The 17,778-nt window shown below is 46.7% G+C and overlaps 1 protein-coding gene across 3 annotated transcripts in view; it reads left to right on the top strand.

The window, feature by feature from the left end:
• The first annotated feature begins 5,407 nt into the window (after positions 1–5,407).
• The window catches only part of ADRB2 (adrenoceptor beta 2), a 35,533-nt gene continuing 23,162 nt past the window's right edge, over positions 5,408–17,778 (top strand). Inside the window, exons 1-2 of one of the 3 annotated variants that reach the window (XM_028106555.2) lie at positions 5,408–6,831; positions 8,666–9,586. In XM_028106555.2, the coding sequence (XP_027962356.1) occupies positions 5,643–6,831; positions 8,666–8,763 (1,287 nt within the window). In that variant the 5' untranslated portion in view covers positions 5,408–5,642 and the 3' untranslated portion in view covers positions 8,764–9,586. Of the gene's footprint in view, positions 7,442–8,665; positions 9,587–17,778 lie in introns of those variants that run through there. The other 2 variants (XM_028106554.2, XM_028106556.2) reach the window with 2 other exon arrangements.

Genomic DNA, 17,778 nt, shown 5'->3' with positions numbered 1-17,778 from the left:
TCAGTAGCACAAGTCTGGGGCTGAGATCCCTTTAGATGGAAGAAGAAATGATTTTAAATACTTCCGTAACACTACGTTAAAAACAGTGTAGTACTTAAGAGTTGTTCCCTTTTCGATTTTCTTTCCATCTTTTAAAATAGATGGAGAAAGTACCATTCAGTGCTAGAACACCATTAATATCTCCCCAGCACTTGCTAATTTTCCTTCTCAATAAAAAGAGAGCGAGCCTCAGGCTCAGAACTTTGGCAGGCAACAAAATCTAGCTAGAATTTATTAACATTGCTTTGTTTTCATGGTTACCTTCTATTTATGGCAGATGACACTGGTTTTCCACGTGCAGTAATACAAAATTTTCTTCAAAAATAAATGTATTTGCATTTTAGAAATAAGTCAATGTCAAAAAAATATTTAGTAAATAATGGTACACCTGCTACTCAGAATAGCAGGAATCGCAATGGTGAAGTCTGGGGTGGGGAGGGGAACATAGCCAAGTTGTTTTGTAGGATATTGACAGGTTTTGCTCGCCAGCTCCTCAGTGGCTTCAGAGTCAAGAACTCAACTCCTCAGTGACCTTCCACATGCTTCCTTCCCACAACAGGCTCATTCAGCTTAGAATAGTAGGGCCTTAGATGTCACCTAGGCCAACCTCATGTCATGGATGGATATTGGGGCTCAAAAAAGGAGGTGACTTGATTAAGGTTATTTGTAACGTCATAGCTGTTCTGGGCCCAGAGCCTGGGTCTCCTGATCCCCCATCCATGTTCCCTCCTCTGCACCAAACTGGTCCATCACACGGAAGTGCGCATCATCACACACCATTCATTCCCATATCTGCAGGAGACGCCAAGCGATGCCCCTCAGATTCAGCAAAAAAATTAAGCCCTATGCCCTAAGGCATCCGTTACATTGGATGTCACAACTTAATCTCTCTCTTATATCCCTAGGAGGATAATAGTTAGGTACCACTCTTGGGAGAATTGGTAAGAAGAGTCACTCCGTTTCCTGCAAGGTTTAATTCTCTTGCAAAGCCCCAGCTGAGAAAAGTTGCTGGAGGTTAGCCTCTTTGGATGTTTTCAGGCCAAGGAGCCCTTCATATGACAAACTGAAGTCTCTCCTGCTTTCATTTAAGCCATCTCCCCTTGTTCAGTCCCCCTGAGACGTGGGGAATTTATTAGCATGTCTCTCATAAAACGCTAGCACAGCAGGAAATTAAATTCATCTGGTATAATCAGCTGTTCTGAAAGCTTTGTTGGTTGCTCTGCTTCTTTGTGGTTGCCAAGGTGACGGCAAATTGATTATTTGAGGACTTGTTTATGATCATTCCAGGTACTGATGTTAAGTTTAGACACTGACAGACCCAAGTATGAATAGATTTGCCATGATGGTAAAGAAGTCTCCAAACCCAAGGGAACAAGGGATATTTAAGCTGAAGGGAAGGCTCAGGAGAACTCCAAGGGATTCTCCTGAAAGCTTGTAGACAGTCTTGGGGAAGAGAGAGGAGGCTTGTTTCGAGTGGCCTCAAGGGGGCAGACTTAAAATCCACAGGCAGGAGCTGTAAGATGGATTTCAGTTCCCTATCTGGACAGTCAGAAACATACAAAGGCAGAAGGTTCTGGTGAGCTTGCCCTCAATAGAGCTGTCTGAGAGTTTTGGTGCATGTATTGTGTAAGGGGCTGGTCAGACTGTAAGATGCTTCATTCAAAAACCATGAACATTCCACCCAGCATATTATATAACTCAGTGGTAATGGTTAAGTTTTCAGTCATGTTTCTTTCTAAGGCACCAAGCTTTGTCCCTGTTTTCATTCTTTTTCACAGAAATTCCAATTAAAAACAAATTACTCATTACTCATGTTCAAAGGGTCCTTTCACACATAGGATCTGATAAGATCAATGTGCATTCTGCATGTACATTTTGATTCAAAAATAAGAGAACAGTAAGAGTTACCTCTTTTGCAAGGGAGGAGGCTGAACACTTTACATGCATTTAATCTCCTTTAATGTAAATTTAATGGGACGAAGGTATACAGAGGTGATATTAAAGACAGACATTTAAGACCATTATTTAGAAAGAAATCTACAGATGTTTCTCTGCTCAGAGGATCATAAAGATGAAATGTGTTCTAAGCCAAGAACAGGATTAGATTTTCCTAAGCTGTCCAGCTAATGGTGTGAGGACATCCCCTGGCACCATGGAACCTTACTCCTATTCAAACATTTGTTCAGTAAATCAAAATGTGTTTTGTTTTGTTTTGTTTTTTCCTGTTTGGCAGGCAGGAAATGACAAATCAGTGTCTTAAGGGATTGACAAAATATGTAATTAGACACTATCAATTACCATAAAAGACCCTGCTTTTTCTTACATCAGATAAAGGTGCATGTAGTCTAAGAACTTCCCAGTTCAGCCGAAGCACTAAGTCTCTAAGGCTGCAAGCCGAGCAAGCAGGGCCAAAGTACTCTGCTGGGAAATGAAATGACAGCGTTGGGTGAGGAGCAGGCCTGGACCCTTTATCTTGCCTGCCACCTTCGACTAGACACTTCTTACTTCTGCACTTTAGTTTCCTCATTTGCAAACTGGAGGGGGTGGGGGGAAATGAACTGAATGATCTATTAAACTCTGTCCCATTCTAACTCTCTCTACTCCTGTAACTCTAAGAGGAGGTCAGGAGAAGACTCTTGGTGTGAAGACAGCATCTTGGAATTCCTACCAGCTTGGTGATGCAGCAGAGAGAAAGAGAGGGAGAGGGAGCGAGGGAGGGAGAGAGAAAGAAAAGGCGAGAAGGGGTGGGGGGAGAGGAGAGATTGTCCATCTGGGAAAGCTGATGGGTAAGAGCCTGGAACCACCTCGTTGACATAAGTCATCTTCCCCTCTTGATTTAGTGTTTGTGGGTTTTTAAAAAGGTGTTTCCCAAAATATTCAAAGTTAAACTTTGAGATGACTCATATGTACATCTAAATGATCAATTAGTGTTTGTCTTAAAAGGGCTTTCTTTGTTCTTTTTGTTGTCATTATGGGAAGGTTAAACAATATGCTTATTTATTCCATAGCTTCGCAAACAGGAAGGAGGTTTTAAATGGCTTAGTTCCACAATTTGGGCTAAATGTATATTTAAAGATACTGTGTTGCATAACAGACACGGCTTCTTCCTAAAATGCATCATACCAGAGCCAATTTTGGAAAACACAAATATGGGGTGGGTATATTTTGAAAACTATGGGAACATAATTGATCTTTAATTACTATTTGTGCCTTTTATGGGAAATATTTGCTTTTTAAGGCATCTGTCCTGCGAAAACAATCTCCAGCTGGTAAAGGACGTTAAAGGGAGCATGCAGGTTAAATTTTGTTTCTGAGCTTTACTTCTACAGTAAACACCCAAGTTACTTTTGTCCTAAAGTATTTGATTGTTCTATTAGAGAAGACTAAAACACATTCTAAACTACTAAGTGATTTGTACACATTTCATTTATAACCCATATTTGTGTGGCATATATATGTGCAAAAGTACTTTCACATTTATTATCATATATTCCATTCTCACTCTGTCCAGTGGAAGTGACTTTATTCTCCACTTAGAGTTGGAAGAAATTAGGCTCCATCTTTTTGACTTGCCTAAGGAAGGTAAGCTAGAAAGTGCTATGACAGGGGTCTGGAACCTGAGTATTCCAGTTCTGGTTGTAGTCTCTTGTCTAGCCTCCATTCCCCTCTGCATGTGATGATAGTGTACTTTGAAAAGATGAGTTTTAGAGTCAAGAAGACCTGGGTTCATCTCCTGCCTCTGGCACTGCCTGGCCCTGTGCCCTTGGGCAAGCTATTTTCCTCTTTGAGCCCCATTTGTGAATTAAGCTAAAAATAGTACTCCCCCCACCATGGGACTGTGGGAAGGATTAAATGGAATAATGCATGAAAAGTACATAGCAGAATGTTCCCTAAATGTTAGCCATTGTTATGTTATTATGTAATCTACAAAGTATGTTTGGTTACACTGCATGAAATGCTTTCAGTCTTTCAAAGAAGCTACTAATACTTGTGAAATCAAACCCTGAAAATTAATTTCTTTTTAACAGTAAAGTCATACGCCAGATGCAAAGGATAATAGTTCCTGGACAAAGACCCTAGTCTGAAGGCTTGGTCTGATTTTTTTTTTTTAAAGGAGAGATTATCTTCTTTCCCGTGGTTTCAAAACTTTCTTAATGTAAACATCCTAACAGTCTGAGCCAAAATTGACACTTTTAAAGTTAGACACCACAGAAGAGTGGCAATTTCATATGGCTCGACCCAACAGATCAACAAACTGCATGGCAGATGAAAGGATTTTTCTAGTTGCAGTGGGCTTGCTGAAGAAGATGAGGTTAAAAGGAAAATTATTTCATTTTCAACTCCTCTTCATTCCCACAGATAACCAGGGAGTGATGCTACACTCCCAAGAATTACAAATTTAAGCGCACAACCTTCTCTCTCTGTCCCCAAACGCATACATACATACCCCAGCTCCAGCTCCAAATGAAAACCAAGGGTGAAATTGTATGTCTCAATGCCTGCAAATTCCCAAGGAGGGCACCAAAAGTATTTGACAGTGAGCGCGCTGAGGAAATCGGGCAGCTGTTGAAGTCACCTCCTGTGGTCCTGCCAAATGTTTGAAAGGGAATGTGCCCTGTATGCGTGTGTGTGTGTGTGTGTGTGTGTGTGTTTGCGGGGGGAGGGGGATTTTGGGGGGTCGTATGCACAAGTGAGGGGGTTTGGAGTACCTGGACGGGGACGTCCGAATCTGTGGCGCTCTGCCTGCCCCCCAAGCGAGCGTTTGTGTGTTGTTTACTTCTTTCTGTGTGTGTGCCCATGCCTCTGCGCTTCTGGGTGCTTCTGTGTTTGTTTCTTGGCCCCGTCTCTGTTGGACAGGGGTGACTTTGTGCCTGTGGGTTTCTGTGTGCGCGCGCACGCGAGTGTGCTTGTGGGTGCGCTGGACGGGTGTGTCTCCGTGTCGGTGGCTGTGGTTCTGTATAAGTCTCAGCATGTCTGTCGGGGTGCCTGTGTGCCTGTCCGTGCGTGTCTGGGTGGGCACTGTCGTCTCTGTTTCCGAATGCTGGGGAGCGGCCGCCCAGGCGCCCGGGCCAGATAGGTAGCAGCCCCCAGAAGAGGCCAAGGCTCCCGGGTCGGCGGGTGAGCGCGCCAGCCCCAGCTGCAGGCCTCGGGGCCAGCCGGGGAGCCCGGCAGGGAGAGGTGGCCCGCCCGCCACCCGGGAGCAGCTGGGCCCCGCCCGGGCCAGCCCCAGGAGGGGGCGGGAGAGGGGAGGGGAGGACGGGGAGGGGAGGGGACCTCGCCCTTTCGGGACTGCCCGCCCGCCATTGGCCGAAAGTTGCCGCACGTCACGGGGAGGGCAGTTCCCTAAAGTCCTGTGCACATAACGGGCAGCGCGCACTCCGGGGCGGCTTTTCCAGAGCGCCGGCCGGGTCCAACGCGCACGGGGAGCCCGCAGCACACCGCAAGCTCAGTGCAGGACGCGCCCCCAGCACAGCCACCCCCCGGCCACTGAATGAGGCTTCCCGGCGTCCACTCGCTGCCCGCAGCGCCGCGCCGGAGGTCCGCCCGCTGAGGCGCGGCCGGTGCGCCCGCAGCCAGTGCGCTCACCTGCCAGCCTGCGCGCCATGGGGCAGCCCGGGAACCGCAGCGTCTTCTTGCTGGCGCCCAACGGAAGCCACGCGCCGGACCAAGATGGCACGCAGGAACGGAACGAGGCGTGGGTGGTGGGCATGGGCATCGTCATGTCGCTCATCGTCCTGGCCATCGTGTTTGGAAATGTGCTGGTCATCACAGCCATCGCCAGGTTCGAGCGTCTGCAGACGGTCACCAACTACTTCATCACCTCCCTGGCCTGTGCTGACCTGGTCATGGGCCTGGCGGTGGTGCCCTTTGGGGCCAGCCACATCCTCATGAAAATGTGGACCTTTGGCAACTTCTGGTGTGAGTTTTGGACTTCCATTGACGTGCTGTGTGTCACGGCCAGCATCGAGACCCTGTGCGTGATCGCAGTGGATCGCTACTTTGCTATCACATCACCCTTCAAGTACCAGAGCCTACTGACCAAGAATAAGGCCCGGGTGGTCATTTTGATGGTGTGGGTCGTGTCAGGCCTTACCTCCTTCTTGCCCATCCAGATGCACTGGTACCGGGCCACCCACCAGGAAGCCATCAACTGCTACGCCAAGGAGACCTGCTGTGACTTCTTCACGAACCAAGCTTATGCCATTGCCTCCTCCATCGTGTCCTTCTACTTTCCCCTGGTGGTCATGGTCTTCGTCTACTCCAGGGTCTTCCAGGTGGCCCAAAGGCAGCTCCAGAAGATAGACAAATCTGAGGGCCGCTTCCATGCCCAAAACCTCAGCCAAGTGGAGCACGATGGGCGGAGCGGGCATGGACATCGCAGGGCCTCCAAGTTCTGCCTGAAGGAACACAAAGCCCTCAAAACTCTGGGCATCATCATGGGCACTTTCACCCTATGCTGGCTGCCCTTCTTCATCGTCAACATAGTGCACGTGATCCAGGATAACCTCATCCCCAAGGAAGTTTACATCCTTCTAAACTGGGTGGGCTATGTCAACTCTGCTTTCAATCCCCTTATCTATTGCCGGAGCCCAGACTTCAGGATTGCCTTCCAGGAGCTTCTGTGCCTGCGCAGGTCTTCTCTGAAGGCCTGTGGGAATGGCTACTCCAACAACAGTAACAGCAGAACCGACTATGCTGGGGAGCACAGTGGATGTCACCTGGGGCAGGAGAAAGACAGCGAACTGCTGTGTGAGGACCCCCCAGGCACGGAAGACCTTGTGAACCGTCAAGGTACTGTGCCTAACGATAGCATTGATTCGCAAGGGAGGAATTGTAGTACAAACGACTCACTGCTCTAATGCAGTTTTTCTACTTTTTATGAATCCCCCCCCAACAAAACACTAAACAGACTATTTAACTTGAGTGTAATACATTTAGAATAAAATTGTATAGAGATATGCAGGAGGAAGGACAGCCTTCTGCCTTTTTTTTTATTTTTTTAAGCTGTAAAAAAGAGAAAGCATATTCGAGTGATTGTTTCTTGTACAGTTCAGTTCCTTTTTTTGCATGGAACATGTCAGGTTGTGTCTGAAGGGCTTCAGTCCCAGAGGACCTGGGGCTGTTATGTTTTGATGACTTTTCTGTGGATCTACCTCATTGGTCAAGTATTAGGGGTAATATATATTGCTGCTGGTAATTTGTATGTGAAGGAGTCTTTCCTTCCTGCACCTTTGCACTGGAGGACCTTGAGTATCTTGGACCTTTCAGCTGTGAACACGGACTCTCCCCGCTCCTCTTATTTGCTCAAACAGGGTGTTGTAGGCAGGGATTTGAGGGGCAACTTCAGTTGTGTTCCTGAGCAAAGTCTAAAGTTTACAGTAAATAAATTGTTTGACCATGACTTCATTGCACCTGTTTCTCCAAAACCCCTTGACCGGAGTGTGGTCGCCTCCCCCACTGGAAACCGCAGGTAACTATTTGTAATAACTGCCCAGGGACTTAATATGGAATGATACAGGAATGGCATGCACTGATTGCTTAACCCTTTCCTTTGCCTTTGAATCTGCCGCCGCAAACCTGTATCTCTCCTAATGCCAGTGCCTCAGAGCAGTTCTGCCTGCCGTCAGCATAGCTTGTCTCACAGGTCCTATGGTGATTCTGCGTTGTTACAGCAGAAACACTGACTCATAGAAACGGACTTATGGGCATCTGTTTTGTCCCTCTGTGCACCCCTGCCACCCACCTTCCAGTCCTACTTGTTTAATAGCTGCTTTTGTTATATATTGGCTGCATCTTATAGTGGAGATCTTTGCACTGCATCAGGGTTTGGTATTTTAAAGATAAGAAAGAAGCTCTTATGAGCAAGCCACTCAAACACAGCCCGGTAATTCCAAGGGAAACTGAAAAGGGCACTGGTCATAGGGAGAAAGCTGGAAAACACTTACCCGATGAATACCTCATGAGCTCGGAAGGGGACTGAAGCCCCTCCTCCTTCTTTACTTCTGTCTCTTTTCCCCCTCTCCCTTTGACCCTCCTCACTCGGGTATAAAGCCAGACTTCTCAGCCTCGGCACTATTAACCTTGCGGGCCAGATGATTCTCCGTGGTGGGGGGCCGTCCTGTGTGCGGTCAGACGTTCAACAGCATCCCTGGCCTCTACCCATTAGATGCCAGGAGCGCCCTCTGAATTGTGACAACCAAAAATGTCTCCAGGCCTTGCCAAATACTCCTCGAGGGGTGAAGTCACCCCTGGTTGAGAACCACAGATAGAAATCTGTTTAGATTTTTAGATTCTGTCTAATGCCACCACTTGATTTTGCAGAGCATCCGAGAGGGATTTTCCATGGGTCGCCCAGTTAGTGACAGACCCCAGGCCAGCGCTCTTCCCTCCACCCCCATGCTGCCTTCCGAACTCACCTTCCAGTCGCCCTGACAATGACTGTATTTGGGGGCGGGGGACGTGCAGTATTTGGTAGGGCTTATCCGTGGAAGCCAGGCCTGGGAGTCCTACAGCTTTTTTGTGGAGAGATTCAAATACTGTGAAGAGGCACAGGAGGGAAAATCACAAAAGTAAACACATTTCTTCTCCCACCCCCTTTCTATTTTTGCCTGTGTGCCTGAGCCAGAACTTGGCCCAGGTTTGACAGAGTGGACCGTCCTCCTCGGCAACGCCAGCCTGGAGAGGATCAGCCTGCAGGTTCATTGCCATTTCACCCGCTCCTGAAGCTGACTCCACTTCTTTCTTCCCTTCTGTCCCAGCCAAGGTCCCCAGCCAGAGAAGCATTGGCTTCCTCTGCTTCCTGTCAGCTCAGTGATGGGTGTCCGGGTGCACACTCAGCTCTCGGGAGAAAGCTAGGTGCCCGAGTTTCTGGAACGTGCCATGACAAATGGGAAAGTGGTTGCCCTTCAGCACTTTTGCTTTTTCTCCAAGGGCTTACCTGCCCGTTCTCACATTCTCCACCTGCTCTGGGCCCCCGACCCAGAGGTGTGGGTCGCTTCTCCAGCTAATCTTCACCCTCCTGGTGGCGTCACCGGATCTTGGACTTCCAAGAGCCCATAGAAAGCATTGGGCATCTGAGGAGATGAAAAATCTGTGAGGGGGAATGACCTGCCCAAGGTAAGAAGCCAAGGATGTGAGAGACGGGCTACAGCCGGAGAAGCCAACTGTCGGCTGTTACTCCAGGAACTGCTGTGTTCCCTCCACCACATGGTCATTGACTTCTGTCCTCACCCTCAATTGTGGAAGCTTTTCCCTGGGGCTGTCCTATAACAAACTCCTTTCAGTGGATGTTTTTATTGCTCTCAGGTCCTTAGCACAAAATTCAGGCAATGACCAAATAATCCGCAATAGGGGCAAGAGAAAGAATTGTTCTTTTACTCAGCAAGAGTCTACTAGGATATCCTTAGTGTTTAGGGGGAAGCTACAAGATTCCTTAGCCCACCAGGAATTCCAAGCCACTCCAGGTAGAAATTTCAAGTAGAAATTGTTGTAAACTTTTCTGTCATCGCTGTAAGTCCCGTGGACAATAAACATTGTTTTTTAAAAAAAAAAAATGTTGTATATATATTCTTTTGGTTAGAGAAGCATCTAATGTAATTTCAGTTAAAATTCAGGTACAAGGGAGTTTAGCCATATTCCTTTAGGAATCCTTTTAATATAAAAACTTTGATCGGTTTTAAGGGTCTTGACAAACAGGCATTTTAGGCAGGTCTCAATCCCTTGCTTTCTGTCATCTTTTGTTTTGCGCTTTGGGTGGGGGGAGGTGGGCAGGCATTTGTCGGTGTCCCTCTGTCCCTCCATTTGCTGACAGGTTGGTTACATAAGGTTTGTGTTGGATTCATCATCATAAAGTTTTCTTTGCCTGGACAGCAAGTTCTCAGAATCTGTCAAACGAGAACCTTATCCTGAGATGCAAGCCGGCAGGTGTTCCAAGTGGCGGGTCAGGGTGGGCCTCCCCACTGAGGTCACCACCAGGGGAAGGAATCTGGGGCAAAGGGGGCTTGGAAGTAGGACCTGGTGTCACGCAACGCTTAGCATAGTTCTGGTGAAACTACCACCAAAAGAAGCGCAGGCTAGAATCAGTCAGGGGCATTTATGGAGCACCTACTGTGAGCAGCGTGAGAAGAGTAGAGGCTTCAATCTCTACCTTCTGTAGCAGAAGATGAATAATACTAAACAGATCCCTTTTATGGAATCTTACTAAATGATTGGGACAGTGCTAGACACCTTTTTAGGCATTACATCATCTGGACAGCCTTATGATGTAGGCAAGATAATTGTCCTCTCCTAACAAATGGGACGACAGAGGCTTAGAAAGATTAAGTAACTTTCCAAAGCTGCACAAACTGGCGAGCTGCAGTCAGACTGGAACCCGGGTCCCCGTGAGTCCAAACCCCTGCAGACCAGGAAGCAGCCCAAGGCAGCTCATAATCCATGCCAGAAAGAGTGTAAGAGCTTGAAACGCAATACCTTGCTGAGAGAAGAGGGAGGTTGCTGTGGGCTGGGGCAGGAAGGAATGTGCCCTTCGGAGCATGTGACTGCAGGGCTGCCGGGGACTGGGACAGGAAACCAATCACCCAAGTGCCTAGTTTGTTTCTCCGAGCCTTTGCTTTGTCTTTTCATTGAGAATCAGGCAACGCTGAAAAGAGGATCTGAAACTTTAAAAGGAGCACCAGGGTGGAGCAGAAACACAGCCAGCCTCACATCCCGAATTCACTTTTGGTTCCGAAGTTAGGAAGTTCTCGGAAATGGAGCGGGCAGCTGGGACCTGATGGGAAATGGGGCAGGCCGAGGCGGCCCTCTCAGGGCTGCTGTTCATTTTGGGCAGTCACCTTCCAGGGCCAGGGAGACGGTCTTCTGACAGAGGAGAGCAAGTTCAGTGAATGCACTTGGAACGAGACTTTTCACGGACAGTATCACGTCCACGAAATTCTGCCCTGTGCTAATCCCTCCTTCACTGACAGTGCAAATACAATTTGAAGGAGCCATTTTTGAAATACCTAAGAGAACAAACTTCCCAAGCACTCTCAAGGGCTTGAGAAATACTGGTATCTTATTGAATAATAGGAGGCAGGGTGAGGTAAAAAGAGGCCTGATCTGGGATTCAGGCAGAGAGGTTTCAGGTCTCCACTCAGGCTTGCTCTCTCTCTCTCTCTCTCTCTCTCTCTCTCTCTCTCCCATGTTGGGTCAGGCCGTTTTCCTCAGTGGACCTCAGTTTGCTCATCTGTAAAATCATGAGGCCAGTGCAGGGGGTCTCTAAGCTCCACTCAAGTATGAATTCAGACAGCCATTAATTTAGAAGCTAAGTACAGCCAGTAGTTCATAATTCTAACTAGAACGGATGACATTTGTCATATAAATAATGATTGAGTATCCTGGGGGTGGTCGGCTGGCAGAGGAGAATGTTGTGAAGACCTATTTGATGCATGGTACCTGCCTTCACATATTTAAGGACCATCTGGGGGGAAAGGAGCACACCAATTTTTTATTGTTATGTTAATCACCATACATTACATCATTAGTTTTTGATGTAGTGTTCCATGATTCATTGTTTGTGCATAAAACCCAGTAGGAGCACATCAATTTTATATGAACACCAGAAGGCAAGCAGAAACTTAGAGGAAGGTAGATTCTCAGCCCAGGTGAAAAAAAGACTAAGATCGAAATAGGTTATCTCTCAGAAGAGTGAGCCTCCTATGACTGGAAGCATTCAAGAGAAGCCCAAACAAAGCTCTGTGTGGGATGAAGCACAAAGGGTTCCTGCACCAAGCAGGGGCTGGACTAAGCTCCTTCCAAATCTGTGTCTCCATGTCCTTGAAAACAATAGACCTGAATGTTCTTAAAAAGTATTCAGACTGTCCCTAATTCCAGCTGGCCTTCTCCCCAATTCCTCTGGATTTCAGAGGTTTCACTGCATTCCTAAACAGGAAACCTCCGGGGGAAATCAGGATCTCAACAGTCCTTGGCCATGGGGGGAAATCCAGAAATAGAGAAATAAGGTTAAGCAGTTTTCCAAACTATTAGACCTTTTCATCAGCTGCTCTTCCCATGGCTTTTGCAAATGACCTACTAACTCCCAGAGAGAGAATAATGAGAGCTGCAAAGTCCCCTCTGCAAAGGCTATTACATACTTCTCCACCCTCAGAATCAGTGCACTTCCTTCCTGTGGTTTTTCCGTCACCCTCGCAGGGCGGGAAGGAAGGGAGGCAGGTCCCTGGAAAGCATGGAACACTTCAAAGCCCTCTGGTCCGAGAGCCTGGAGACCTGGGGTCTCTCACAGTCCAGCCACTAACCAGCTGGGCCACGGCAGCCAGGTCACTTTCATTCTCTAAACCTGGTTTCATCCTCTTGAACGAGAGATAGTTTGGTTTCCATGAGTCTTGTGTTTCCTTCTTCCAGAATTCTGTAAAATTTCAGAAAGTGTTCAAAGCTGCACATCTAGCTGCAACGCTTTTATTTTAAAAGCACATTTTCTTCTCATTAAAAAGGTAATAGATGCTCTTTGTAGAACATTTAAAAATAGAGGAAAGCCCCAAATGAGATAAATCACCCATAACATTACCACCTAGAGATAACCATTGTTTTTTTTTTTTTTAATTTTTTTGGACCTCTTTTTTTTTTAAGATTTTTTTTTATTCATTTCACAGAGTGAGAGAAAGCAAGGGAGGGAACACAGCAGGAAGAATGGGAGAGGGAGAAACAGGCTTCCTGCCAAGCAGGGAGCCCGATGCAGGACTCGATCCCAGGACCCTGGGATCATGACCGGAGCTGAATGCAGACACCCAACAACTGAGCCACCCAGGCGCCCCTAGAGATAGCCATTGTTAAACGTGATGTGTATGCTTCCAGTCTTTGTCCTAAGCCTGGCTATGCAACACGTATAGATACATTTTTAAATAAAAATGAATTAGATTATTAATACAACTTTGGACCCACTGATAATAATTTTACAAATTCCTCCTTGAATATATTTTATGTATAATACGATCCAGATAGCATAACTAACCTGGCAATATACAGCGTCCAACAGTTTTAAAACTTTCAGGGTACAGAGGAATCAATACTCCCAGAGCATTGGATTGGGAAGTCTGAGCTGGGCCCCAAGAATCTGCATTCTAGCAAGTTCCCCCAGGTTTCTCTAACACCGGGGGTCCAAGGATCACATTTTGATGAATAAGTTTACAGAGATAAATTCTGTCAATTAAACAGAACGCCCCCCACTTCCTTGCTAGTCGACGAAAAAGATGTTTCCATACTTGTCTCTTGGAAAGCATGCTTTCTGCAAATGAGCTCTAGTCTGCTCTCAGAGCATAGGGAACTGACCACTGAACTCCTCGGGCATTATTAAATGCCTCCAGCCCAGCTAGTTGACTTCTGTTAAAATAAATCTATTCAAGTTATATAGTGACCAAAACCTATTATTTGAAAAGTACAACAGCAGACTTCTATTCCACGGTGCACCTCTCGTGAGAATAATGGCTAAGAACTCCAGAGTGCTACTATGAACTCTGCATCGTGCTTGGCAATTTTTGTGCACGATCTCATTTAGTGCTCACCCCAGCCCTACAGAATGGGTACCACTGTGTTTGTCCTCCTTTTATAAATAAGGAAACTGAGACTCGAAGGGGTTAACTAAGTTGCCAAAGATGACACGACCCACTGGAGTGAAACGGAGGTATTCTGAACCAGAGCCCATGTGCCTCACCGCTAGGATACGCCATCTTTCTCTCTTGCGGGGGTCAGGTCAGAGAGAAGGGGACAGAGGATGATGATAAGACATTTTTACTGGGTGCACTTGGTTTCATTCTCCAGGGATGCTTTTCCTGAGGCCTGATTAATTTCTGAGCCTCGTGACTGAGAGGCAAGCCCATGCCAGTGGGGGGTAGGCTGTGGCGAAGTATGAACGAGGAAACCAGATTGCCCCCCGTCTTTCACCATCATTCAGGCACTGTTTGCGGGCTTCCCCTGCTAGGCAGGAGGCAGAGATGGGCTCCTGGTACCAGCACACTGGTTTGCGCTGAGTCAAATCCTGACCGTTATGGCAGGAAGCTCTTGACATCTGGCTTTGGGGTGTTTTTCCCATCTCTCTGCCCAGGTCTGTGTTAGTATCTGAGATTTCACATTAGAGAATATCCAGGTGGGATGGGTGCTGAGCAAGCCCGTTCCTTCCCAAGTGTACTAAGAAACCCCAGGCTCCAAGAGGTGGGATTGGTGACAAGGTACCAGGGGCTGGGAAGGGACCATCTCTCCTGGCTGGTTCTATTATCACTGTTCCAGTGCTGAGAGGAGGAAGACTGGCGTTTCTGAATATATTCACTTCTCCAGGAAGAGAAAACAGTTTTTAAAATCACAACAGCCATACTCATGACAAAGCAAAATTAGGGTCCTAGGGAACTCTTGCTTTCTTTTCAACCATAACTGCCTTTGTCTGGAGAGTTTTCTTCATTGGGCCCATTCTGTCTCTGTTCTACCGCCGAATGTTCCTCTTTATAAAAATCTTATTAGGTGTTCCTAGGTACTGCAAACAAGCCTGACCATCTGTGGGTGGGTTTTTATTGTTTTGTTTGGGTTAAGAGGTGCTCACAGTTCTCTGAGATACATTGTCAATTCTAAGTCTGTTCTGCTCACCACCTCTAGACTTCTTTCCTGTTTCACTTCCCAGTGTCTCTCTGTAATTCCAAATGATCACCTGGCCTCCACAGCCTCACAGAACTGAGGGTGAACCTCAAGAGCCTGAGGTGGCCAGCCTTACAAATCTCTTTCTATAGGATCGTGAAAGGGCTAAGTGATAACAGTTTAGGTAGTTTAGGTAGGAGTTTCTTGGCACTATTTTATTTTACTGCAGGGGGTCCCAAAAATGATCTGGGGGAATTTCTGAGGAAATGCACATTCCTGGCCCCCATCCCTGAGATTCTAATCTGACAGGACTGTGGTTGGGAGCCAGCAATCTGTATTTTGCCACAATATCTCCCAGAGGACTGCGATGCTCTGAGGTGCTCTGAGGCAATTCGAGGACCTAAAACTAGCACTGTCTTCCCTTCCCTGCCCTTCCCACTAAAGAGCACAAAATGTAGGCATACAAAAGAAATGATCCTGTACAGTTGCATACATTCACAAAAAAAATCATCCTATCAAATAAACAGAATCCTAATTTTCCTGTGTTACCAAATAAAACAATGTAGATGAAAACAATTTATAAGTGATAAAGAATTACTCCGACTGACCATAAAATGCCCAGTCCCAAACCTTCTGCAGTAGACCAGAAGGTAGCAGGACAGGAGGAAAAGGGATTCTGTTGCAGTGATGGGCTCCTAGTCTAGGGCTCCTTCTTCCCGGACACCATGCCTTGGTTAAGCCAAATCATGCTAAAGGCTATATGAATCTATTTGCCCGATGTACATAAACCCTGCTACTTAGAAACCTGACGGGGGTCCCAGCCAGCTGCAGAGAAGAGTATGATTCATACATATTCACCCATATACCTCCACACACCCAAATAAACACACACACACACACACACACACACACTTTTACATTGATGCCTATACCCGTGTCAACACAAACACACACTCACACTCATTTCCACATAGCAGTGTGGCCACATCTAGGTTCTTTTGTGTGTACGCCCACCCGAATATGTACACACATATAGGACACAGACATACTCAGACTTAAACCTTAGAGAAAAACACATGTAGGGATTCCTAAGTACACTCTTGTGTGCTCCCAATGAGCAAACACGCCACGTCATGTAATCATGGGCCCACTGCTGCCAAAGTAGGCACAGGTCCATGTGCAGACCCCTTGATTTAATGCACGTGTACTGAATTCCTATTGAGTGCCAGGAATTGTTAGGTGTTGAAGAACAGTGAGTGAACAAAGACAGTTTATCTTTGCCCTTACTGAGTTGGTATGTAATGAGAGAGAGAACTTTTTAAAAAATGCATGCCAAGTTGTAACTGTGATCAGTGCTATGGAGGAGATAGGTGGTGTTTTGAGGAATCTGACTAATTCTAAGAGCTCAGTAAGGGTTCCCCCAAAGAACTGAGGTTTCAGCTGGGAGCTGAAGGATAGCTAGATAATTTCTTGAAAAAGAAAGGAGAGAAGAGCAGGCCACTTAGGTAGAAAAGCATGTGCAAATGTCCTGTGGTAATAGGAAACCTCGTGCATAAGAAGACTGAGCAGAGGTCAGTTTAGTCGGTGTGCAGAGAGGGAGAGCAAGGCAGGGTGCAGGGTAAGCCCGAAAGAGGCAGAGCGGGGCCACACGTGAAGGGACTTTTAGGCCACACTAAAGATTTGGGTCTTTGTCCCAAAAGCTTTTAGAAATCACTGATATGTTTACAGTAGAGATCAGATTTGTATCTACTCTACAAGACACTCTCACGTAGATAAGGGCACACACATGGGTTCACAGGGACGCTTGAGTGTGTTTTCTTAGAAACACACTTTTACATGTAAATATTCACTTAAAAACACTGCCTCTCTGAATACACTCTTATGTATTTATGTGCATGGTATAACCCAGCGGGCATTGGGAGGTGTGGGAACATATTCCTCACTGGGTATCATCAGGCCTAAGCCAGTCCTTGGGGTGGGGATTAGGTTAGTGGTGTATCAGACCCAATCCAAACCCTCTAACTTTGGAGCTTTGGGCTTTTAGGCTTGGCCTCCTGCTCCTCTCCCACTCCTCTTGGCTCGGAGCACACCATGACAAGGTGGGGTTTCCTTCAGAACATGATTATTGACTATTCTTGGCCTGGGCAAGGAGGGGAGGATGGGCAGGTTGGGTTGCATAAAGATTGCCTTGTGCCCTCCCAGAGCTGTAAGCAGAGCCTCTGCCCAGCTCCAAGCCCGAGCACCCTTTGCCCAGAGTCGGCAGTACCACGAAGAAAATGTAACGATGGGAAATCAGAGGTCTGCAGGTCCCGGTGGCGACTGTGGTGGGACGCCAAGTAGTGCCTTCCATAAGGAACCACTGCACGAAATGTGACACTGAAGGAAGAAACAGACAAAGTCTGGCAGGAAAGCCTTCCAAGGCAAGATGTCCCACTGCATGCTTACTGCTTTGGCACAGTAAACACATGTACACATATATTTGCTCATTGACAAATTTTCCTCTGGTGGGTGTAACATCTTTCAACAGAGAAAGCAACGAGTAATTTCTCAGCCACAATACTGCATTATTTTCCGTCCGATGAACTGGAACTACACTTGTGTGCGTTTGCTCCTGTTTACCAGCAAAGCCCGTACGGGCCTTAATGAGAGCTAGTGACAGACTCCAGGGCAATCAACAGGAACATTCATGCCGAATTCAAGGCTCACCTAGAGCCTGACATCTTAAGGCCATAAAGACGTTCCTGAGTGATTTTTTTTTATATATACTTTAAAGACTCCTACCCACTGAGATTTGATGTTTTCCAATGTGTGCTGGGAAATGTTTTCTTCTATAATTAAAAAGAATTATATAATGTAATTTGAAGCTCTTCTTATTTTGCTTCAGGCTGTGTAAGGAACATCCTTCTTTTCTCCCAGTTGGGTGCTCTTTTATGCTGCCCTGGCCGCAAGCATATCAGACCCATCAAGTGCTGCAGACAACAGCCCGGTGCTCAAGGGGACGCTGTGCTGTAACCATCCCTCATATTGATCTAGCACTTGGCAGTTTACAAAGGGCTTTTTATCTGCCCTCTTATCTAATCCTTACAACTCTGAGGGCAGTATGCTTGTTCCCCTTTCACAGAT

The sequence above is a fragment of the Eumetopias jubatus genome, unplaced genomic scaffold, assembly GCF_037043125.1.
Source record: "Eumetopias jubatus isolate StellerSeaLion01/CBP00866 unplaced genomic scaffold, mEumJub1_p1.0 scaffold_5, whole genome shotgun sequence".
NCBI classification, from domain to species: Eukaryota; Metazoa; Chordata; class Mammalia; order Carnivora; family Otariidae; genus Eumetopias; species Eumetopias jubatus.
The sequence above is the reverse complement of the archived record's forward strand: the minus strand, read 5'-3'. Positions and strand labels throughout refer to the sequence as shown.